The sequence below is a fragment of the Temnothorax curvispinosus genome, unplaced genomic scaffold, assembly GCF_003070985.1.
Source record: "Temnothorax curvispinosus isolate PA1 unplaced genomic scaffold, ASM307098v1 QBEX01001159.1, whole genome shotgun sequence".
Lineage (NCBI taxonomy): Eukaryota > Metazoa > Arthropoda > Insecta > Hymenoptera > Formicidae > Temnothorax > Temnothorax curvispinosus.
This window is the reverse complement of record NW_020210939.1, coordinates 1-9099: the sequence shown is the minus strand read 5'-3', so window position 1 is coordinate 9099 and position 9099 is coordinate 1. Positions and strand designations below refer to the sequence as shown.

The 9099-nt window shown below is 45.7% G+C and overlaps 3 protein-coding genes across 3 annotated transcripts; all 3 read right to left on the bottom strand.

The window, feature by feature from the left end:
• Nucleotides 1-2097: 2097 nt before the first annotated feature.
• LOC112460357 lies at nucleotides 2098-3270 on the bottom strand. The gene has a single exon (XM_025025002.1). The coding sequence runs from the start codon at nucleotides 3268-3270 to the stop codon at nucleotides 2098-2100; it is 1173 nt and encodes a 390-aa protein (XP_024880770.1).
• Nucleotides 3271-3370: 100 nt separating this feature from the next.
• LOC112460348 lies at nucleotides 3371-4321 on the bottom strand. The gene has a single exon (XM_025024995.1). It carries the CDS (start codon nucleotides 4319-4321, stop codon nucleotides 3371-3373), a length of 951 nt encoding a protein of 316 aa, XP_024880763.1.
• Nucleotides 4322-4666: 345 nt separating this feature from the next.
• LOC112460338 lies at nucleotides 4667-7054 on the bottom strand. The gene is made up of 3 exons (XM_025024986.1): nucleotides 6779-7054; nucleotides 6663-6713; nucleotides 4667-6604 (listed from the first exon to the last, which is right to left on the bottom strand). Exons 1-3 carry the CDS (start codon nucleotides 7052-7054, stop codon nucleotides 4667-4669), a joined length of 2265 nt encoding a protein of 754 aa, XP_024880754.1.
• Between the last annotated feature and the right edge of the window lie 2045 nt (nucleotides 7055-9099).

The window sequence follows — 9099 nt, the reverse complement described above, 5'->3', positions numbered from 1 at the left end:
AAACTATATCTAAACTCCGAATTTTATCCGTACGATGACATGAATCTGGATTTTGGTAAAAATCGATACGCCGTTCTTTTCGATATGTATGCGCGTTTTCGTAAAACTTATTACGGATACGATTCCTTCGATACGCTTTGCAGCTTGTATACATTCCTGATGGAAGGACCTTTTGTTGTCATCGATTGCTCGCAACAAAACGAATCTGTCAAGAGCGCCACCGTGGATGTGCGAATAGAATTTGATTGTAAAGAAAATGTACCTGCAAATACTACCGCTTATTGTCTCATCTTGCATGATCGCGTAATCGAATACTGCCCGCTGTCTAATGTAGTGCGCAAACTCATGTAAATTGCAATATCAGCAGATGTTACAATATAAGCAGATATTACAATATAAGAGACACTGATGTACCGCGATAAGATACAGATTGCTCCGTCGTTTCGTCATGATCGTACCGACGTTTGTCGATCTGCAAGGATTCACCGTCGGGATGAAATTTGTCGTAAAGGAGGTGGCGGTTCTGAGAAACGGGACCGTTTTGGCGCATTACATTTTTACATGTCCCATGCCATGGAGTTTCCTCACGAAATCCGACAGATCATGCGCTTCCTGGTTGATTGCGAATCACCATGGACTACGATGGGAGGACGGAAACGTGCCCTACAGCATGGCGAAACATCTAATTACATCGGCCGTACTTGGAGAGGGCGACGAGACGTCGACTCTTGTGTACGTCAAGGGATGCCAGAAACGAGAATGGCTGGTGGATCTGCTTGAGAATAAAGCGAGAAAACATCTAAAAATTGAGACTTTGGATGCAGATTACGAAGATATCGAATCTTTAAATAATCTAGATGTTACTAATACTATAAGATGCGAAAAACATGTTAAGAATTGCGCATTATAAAATGTATTAAAAATATTTAACTGGTGGTCGCGACACCAGAAAAAATTATGATTTTTTTTTAATAAACTATATATGTATATATAAACGTTTTATTTCCTTTTCCCACATACTTTATAGTATAATATGAATGTTTTAGCTGTTTTTAGCTGTTTTTTAGTTGTTTTTATTTGTTCGATGGCTGTTTTTAGCTGTTTTTAGTTGTTTAAAAGAAGTTTGATAGCGGTTCAATAGCGGTTATACAGATCGCAGTTATACTGATAGCTGTTTTAGTTGTTTGATAGCTGTTCAAGAGCTGTTTGATAGCTGTTTTTTAGCTGTTTCATAGCGGTTCAATAGCTGTTTTAGTTGTTTGATAGCGGTTCAAGAGCTGTTTGATAGCTGTTTCATAGCAGTTCAATAGCTGTTTTAGTTGTTTGATAGCTGTTTGATAGCTGTTCGATAGCTGTTTTTAGCTGTTTGATAGCTGTTCAATAGCTGTTTAATGGCTGTTTTTAGCTGTTTAAAAAAAGTTTGATAGCGGTTCAGTAGCGGTTATACAGATCGCAGTTATACTGATAGCTGTTTTTAGCTGTTTAATAGCTGTTCAATAGCAGTATTACAGATCAAATCACCGAAAGTCAATGGCGCAATATCATTTTCAAGAACATACGTGTCTCGCGGTGACTTCATCGCACACGTGCAAAACTGCAAATCTTGCATTTTTCGGACAAATAATACGCGAATAGATAGGCGAATGATGGGGATAGCAAGTGAGATATGATGATGCAAGTGAGAGAGGATAGGTAAGAAGAGGTGAACAGAGAGAGACACCGTGCGCGAACAGGGCCGCGGGCGCGAGAGGGAGGGACCGCGCGCAAACAGGGCCGCGGGCGCGGGAGAGGGAGGGGGAGATGACGCGAGCGGGAGCGCGCCGTGTGACGCGGACCGAACCCTTCCCCGCGGCGCCCGAAACGCGGTCTTTCGCGGCGCTGGAAAACGCGGTAAACCGCCGGAAAATGCGGTCCGCCCGCCCCCGCCGCACCGGAAAACGCGGTACCCCCCTCACCCCGCGGTGCATGAAGACGCTGTACCCCCCCCCTTACCCGCGGCGCCCGAAAACGTGGTACCCCCCTCTCCCCGCGGCGCCCGAAAACGCGGTACCCCCCTCTCCCCGCGGTACCCCCCGCGGGCGGGTACCCCCCCGCTCCTCACCCCCCCTCGGAGCCCCTGGGGTAGAACTCCCATAGCTTACCTACTGGCCACTCCAAACGTTTACGATTGTCCGACCCAATTAGTACAACGTTTCCTGGTTTAACTGGACGTGATGTCGGCAGTTTCCCACGATGAACAAGTTCCGCCAGGTATTCCTTTCGAAATCTCTCCTTTAACATCTCACGGACACGGGCCAGATGCCGATACCGTCCACGAAGTTCGCTTTTCTCCAATTGGTCGAGATCCGGGACGGACACTTCCGAAATCTCGCAAAGAAACATCGCTGGCGTGAGAGGAAGCAGGTCCTCACTATCTTCGGTAATGCAAGTCAACGGCCTCTGATTAATAACCGCTTCTACATCGATCACACAGGTCATTAATTCCGTGTAAGACAGACGAGCTCTGCCCAAGATCCGTTTCAGTAGATCCTTAATAGTTCGAATGAGGCGTTCCCAAAATCCGCCCCACCAAGGTGCCAAAGCTGGATTGAACCTCCAAGCAATACGTTGTATAGCAGTGTCACGCTTAATTTGTTTCCAATCCAAGGAGTCGAATAAGTTGTTTGCACCGACAAAATTAGTGCCTTGGTCGCTCCATATAGTTGATGGTCGTCCACGCCGTCCGATGAAACACCGCAGAGCCAATAGAAAGGCTTCAGTCGAAAGCGAAGTAACCAACTCCAGATGCACACACCTGTATACAGCACAGGTGAACAAAACTATCCAAACTTTTTCTCCCGATTTCAGGTACAGAGGTCCGCAAAGATCAACTCCAGTAGTTTCAAACGCCATGGCATCCTTAACACGATCCCTAAGCAGTGTGCCAGGAACAGCTTTAGCTCTCTTTTGCTTGAATCTGCGACAAACGGTACAAGAGGCGATTATCCTTTTGGCTTCACGACGGCCGCGTAATATCCAGAATTGTTTTCGTAGCTTGTTCAAAACAAACTGCACTCCCGCATGACAAAACCGAAGATGGATAGAACGTATTAAGCAGCTCACTATTGGATGACCTCCAGGCAGCAGGATTGGAAAACGGAGGCCCACCAAATCGTCGCGATAAACCAGTTTAGTCTTGACTCGTACCAGTTTATCTTCCCCAAGTAATATCTCCAGACCATGAAAACTCGCTCCCACCGTTTCAAACGATTCGTGCTGAACTAACCACATTAATCTTAGCTCCGCTTTCTTGAGCTCCTCAGTTCGTCACTTAAGCGAAGCTTGGAGTTCTTTAGTGCTTTGCACCAAGCCGCAATCCGCAGGATATAAGCTAAGGCTCGGACATTCTTCTCAAAGGTACTACGAACTGCCAATCCTGCGGTCCATTTCTCAACCAAGCTGGGCCCATCCACCATCTAGAAACCCTGAGCTGTTTCGCCGTACAGCCCCGTGACGGCAGATCCGCCGGGTTAAGATTTCCAGGAACATGGCGCCAGTTTTCAACATTAGAGCAGGACAGGATCTCCTTCACTCGATTGCCGACCAGCGTACCCCACTGGTCGTTACGACGAATCCACGCTAGGGCTGTTGCGGAATCAGTCCAGTAAAACGTCGGTACTTCTTCGAGTTCCAAAAATATCTTCACGTTTGTAGCCTGTCTGACCGCGATGACACACCCAAATAATTCCAAACGATGAATACAAACCTTTTTGATCGGAGCTACTCTAACTTTGGCTTGAATCAGCTGCACTGAAACACCATCAATCCCCTGGGTTTGCAGATAAACGACCGCTGCATAAGCATCTTGACTAGCATCAGAAAATACATGTAACTGCCAGCTTTCACGATCGATATTGCCTCCGGTAACGTTCCGAGGGATGCGAATAGCTGAGAGGTAAGATAGCTCCTCGTACCAGGTCTTAAACTCGGAAATTAATTCCTCTTCCAAAGCTTCATCCCAAGATCTCTTTGCCAACCACGCTCGTTGCAGCATCTTCTTAGGCTTCAGAAGGACAGGACACAAAACCCCGATTGGATCGTAGACTCGACTGACCACCGACAAAATTGTACGCTTGGAGACAACCGCAAAAGATTCCTGATTCTTCCACTCCAACCACATCTCATCTTCTCTTCGATCCCACATCATGCCGAGCACTGGAGTCAGATGAGCTCTTTCTTTTTCATAAGACTCGCTGGACAGATCCACGTCGTTTGTCCCTGTCACCAGAATTCCTTCACCGGTTAATTCCCCGGCAGACCAGGCCCATTGTCGTAGTTCCATCTTTGCCTCAGTCATTAAGCGGGTGGCGTCGTTTTTGAAGCGCCTCAACTCTTCCACTGATTTGACAGCTGTCAAGGCGTTGTCTACATACATAGACTTTAATAACTTCTCTGCTACCTTTCGGTCTTCAGGACCCACCCTAGACAGATGAAATTGGATTACAGCTGCAAGCAAAAAAAGACTACAATTGACGCCAAATACAATCCGTCGCAGTATTATCAAATGGCCTTCACATCCTCCCTCCCACCATAGAAACCGAAGGGAGTCTCGGTCCTCAGTAGCCACCTCGATCATCAGAAACGCCTTTCGTATGTCAGCTGAGACACCAATATTACCACAACGAAATCAATTCAATACAGTTGGTAGGAGCTCAGTCAAATTGGGCCCTTTAGCTAAGCATTCGTTTAACGACGGTGCACGCCCATCTTTGCAAGAGGCGTCAAATACAGGACGGATTGGAGTTGTCAGACTTTCAGGATTTACTACTGGTCGATGGGGCAGATAATGCCCGCGATTGTTTCGTTCTTCATCTGGCACCACTTCAACAATTCCCTCCAAAATCCAATCCTGGAATATCCTGTCATACTGCTCCACCATACTCATTAACTTTCTCCAGGTACCATCAAGCCTCTTCTTTGCAACTTCAAAATTGTCCGGCACCTGCTTCGACTCATCAATCCAAGGCAGCCTAACACAGTATCTTCCATCTGAATTCCTATTGATGGTCCCCAAAAAATGTTGCCGTACTTCCGCATCTCTTTCTGCTTGTGGTTTGTGAAAATCTGGTTCTCGAATGCCTATAAGCTCCAAATCCCACAAATTAGTTATGTCACTCTCCGCCATCATGGAAGTCACCATTAGCGACGCACTGTTGGACTCATACTCCTCTAACTTTTCTGTCAGTGTCCATCCATACGCCGTCTCGAGCGCAATCAGACCACATCTCAAGTTTACTTTTCTCCCTGTCAACAACGACGCGAAGTTGTCGGCTCCAATCAAGACTTCGATTTCGGGTGAACCTTCTCCAATGTCATTCACGAATATCTTCTTGTCCCTGAAGTCCTCAATCACTCTGTGCTTGTTAGCCCTTGGTAACAATTCGCAGATTTTTTCTTGGTCTAATAACGTCAACGTTGTCTGGACGGAACCATCCAGGCTTTCAATACTGACTCGGTACACTTGGTGTTGCCTGACCTCACGGGAACATCCAAATAAAATGTGACACATGTTTAAGGTTCCGACTGTTTTCAAGCCAAGTTTGATTGCAGTGCTCTTAAGCAAGTAAGATCTGTGACAACCGCCATCAAATACAAGTCGAATTCTCCGACGCATGCCATTGTTCTCCAAATTCACGTACACCGTCTGTAATATAACATCTCCGGAACACTGCAGATTAGACATCGCAGGCGTGGTTTGAGTAGGCGTCTGCTCCGGGGTAGATTCGGGTAGTGATCGAGTCTTCTCTACTTCTGGGCACAGCAACACACAATGCTTCCTTTGACAGAAGACACATTTTACAACAGCTCTGCAACTTCGTGACCCGTGGCCAGTCTTCAAACAAACATAGCACGCTTTCTTCTTTGTCATGACCTTTTTCCGGTTCTCCAGATTCATGGAAGCTGCCTTCGCACAAAGTTGGCTTTCATGAGGCTTGTCACAGAAGAGACATTTATTCGTCGAACCAGCAAACAGTCCGGAAGCTGTAGGGCCATCTTCCTCTTGAAACGCGACATTCTTGGTTAGCTTCTTTTGTGGTTTCTGCTGCGTTTGAAATCCCGTTTGTACTAGTTTACGTTGATCCTCACACTGGACCTCTAATTTTAGAAAATCGATCAATAACTGTAAATCGGTTTGGGGGGGATTCATTGCCGATCCATCCTTGCCCCAGTTTGAACTCCTTTGCCATGCTGTCAACACTTTTTCCGGTAATGTTGACTCGACGATCGGAGACAGAAACGTCGACATTTGGTCGCTATTGACTCCCAGTGTCTCGAGTGCTTGTAAATGTGCCGAGAGCTTATCAAACATACTGGAAAGATTCACACTTTGATTACTTCCATTAGCCATAACCATTTTTACTAGTTCACGGATATATACTTGCTTGAGTACTTTTTCGTTACCAAATCGCTCCTGAAGGGCCTTTGCTGCTTTATCGTAGTTCTCACCGGATTGAGGGAAGGTTGCCACGAGATCCGCCGCTTTCGTTTCCTCGACCATACATTGCACGAGGTACTTAAACTTGTCCGCATTATCTAAGTCTTCGTCTTCGTGGATTTTCTTAAACTGAGATCAGAAAGGAAGCCATTCCTTCACATCTCCATTGAATTTGCGCGGTTTATACTTCGGGAGCTTGTATGTCTTCATTCTTCTCAACTCTAAATTCGCATTCGACCTGTAATCCATTACGGAATTTACGGACGTTTTCGAACTCTCTCCATCGTTGGTTATGTTACGCACTCTCCTTCGAGTCTTGATATATCGTTTCTCGTAATTATCAATTCCAGTCTGCTCTGTATCCAATGCTGCCTCGTCAATCGGGACTGTTTCCAAGATATGCTGCTTAACAGTCAAATCATAACCACGAATTTCTTCCAACAACTGTTCCAGTCGGGTCAAAGAATCTTGTAATTCACCACAGTCCGGTTCCTCTGCCGACAACAGATCGTCAATATCATTCGCAGTCCTAGTAAATAACCGACGGGCAGACTTTCGAGCCGCTTTTGCTGCATCCATCTCGACTTCTCCGTCAATCATCGTAACGAAACTTTTGAGACTTCACACGGCTTAACCTAACCGCTGAACAGTTAATCACCACAGATCACGTCGGGGTCACCAAAAATGTAGAAACGCTCAACCAACTACCCGTCAGTATCTCTTTTCTACGGTATAAGGGCGGCGAATAACCAGCGTAAATAATTTCGACAGTAGCTACTGATAAAAGACGTTTATTATATTCGTAACAAAACGTGGCAGAGAGATCGACTCGACTAATCAAAGACAGAGAGACGCGCGCGCTCACGCGAGAACCAGGCGCTGCACAATCATAGATCAGTAAAATTAAAGAACGGCTATCCGGCCTGATGGTTTTAGGAACACAGTAACTAAAATCCCCCAGGAATTAGATTCAATTCTCAACACTCACCGTCATCGATGTGTTGAGCAAGTACGCGTGGGCCGTGCCGCTCAAGGGTAAAGGTGGCCGCGAGACAGTTGACGCTATCGCTGAGATAATTCGAGATAGCGGGAGGTGCCCTAGTAATCTACAAACCGACATGGGGAAGGAATTTTACAACACCGACGTGCAACGTCTCGTGAAAAAACACGGCATCAATCATTACTCCACGTATTCGGTGATGAAGGCGTCGGTCGTCGAGCGATTCAATCGCACGTTAAAAAACAACATGTGGAAGATGTTTACGCTCAATGGAACTTACAAGTGGGTCGACGTGTTATCGCGACTCGTGTCGGATTACAACGCGCGCAAGCATCGAACGATCGGCATGCGACCCGTCGACGTTACCCCCGCGATCGCCGAAAGACTCTTGGCTACGGTGTACAGCGCGATAAAGATCGCGGGTCCGGCAAAATTTAAAATGGGCGACGTCAGGTACGCGTCCTCGGTACGCGTATTGGCTGACCTCGGTACGCGTCAGCAAATACAAGACAATTTTTGAAAAGAGTTACACACCGAATTGGACCACCAAGGTGTTTAAGATCGTTAAAGTGCAGCATACCAATCCCGTAACCTACCTACTCGAGGACTATCGTGGAAAATCCGTCGCTGGAGCGTTCTACGAGTACGAGTTGCATCGCGCGACTTATCCGGACGTGTATCTCGTGGAGAAAGTACTGCGCAGGAGGGGCGACGAGGTTTACGTGAAATGGCTGGGATTCGATAGATCGCACAACTCATAGATACACAAGGACAATGTGATTTAATTTGTGCAAACTGTATTTTATTCTTAATATAAAAATGATACATGTAAAGTGTTTGAAATATGTAATACATATAATATATATAATAAAAAATATTAAATACTAAATACATGTGCGATATCTTTATTAATATCCTTTCTCATATACAATACGATATTTACTTGAGGACTATTGTAACTTTCGTGCTTCGTGGCGCCATATAGGGGGGGGGGGTGTCGTCACAGCACTCTGAGAGAAGGCCCCGGAAAACGCACTGTTCCCTCCGAGACCACGTTATACATACATATATACATTATATACATTATATACATTATATACATTATATACATTACGTTATATTCGGTAATGTCCCCACGGCAACGTATCGGTCGAATTCGGCACGATATATCGGTTATCGTCGTCGGGACTCTGAGCGATTTTCGTCTCGCTAATAGTGTACACTTCGTGCATTTTCGATCTTATGCACGACTGCGGTCATTTCGATCTCATCGTTCAAACACCGCGTGTAGTCATCGAATGTGATGGTGCGCGCGATAAACTTTTGACACCTTTCGCTTTTTTAGTGTCTTTCTTACCATCGACTCGCAAAGCGTACATTTTCGCCCTAAGTCGAACGAATTTGGTCATAATGGCCCCGTTGTTTTCGTCCTTCATCAAGCCCGGCACTTTTTTATTGACGAGTGGTATATCATAAGCGTTATCTACCGCGTAATCACTTGTGTCAAACCGGGTTATATACCGCCGTAGAGTTAGCAGACAAATTGAATATTTTGGAATTATTTTTTTTCATATAATTTGGGAATCATTGGGGAAAGTTTGGAAAAATTGTTTAAACATTTGGG

Excerpts from the sequence above, each read along its gene's own strand:
- LOC112460357 (XM_025025002.1), bottom strand. The coding sequence starts at position 3,270 with ATGTGGTTAGTTCAGCACGAATCGTTTGAAACGGTGGGAGCGAGTTTT.
- LOC112460348 (XM_025024995.1), bottom strand. The coding sequence starts at position 4,321 with ATGGAACTACGACAATGGGCCTGGTCTGCCGGGGAATTAACCGGTGAA.
- LOC112460338 (XM_025024986.1), bottom strand. The coding sequence starts at position 7,054 with ATGGATGCAGCAAAAGCGGCTCGAAAGTCTGCCCGTCGGTTATTTACT. Across the intron at positions 6,714-6,778 it reads ATATCAAGACTCGAAGGAGA|GTCGAATGCGAATTTAGAGT; the intron begins GTGCGTAACATA and ends AATGGATTACAG. Across the intron at positions 6,605-6,662 it reads AAGACATACAAGCTCCCGAA|TTTAAGAAAATCCACGAAGA; the intron begins GTATAAACCGCG and ends TTCTGATCTCAG.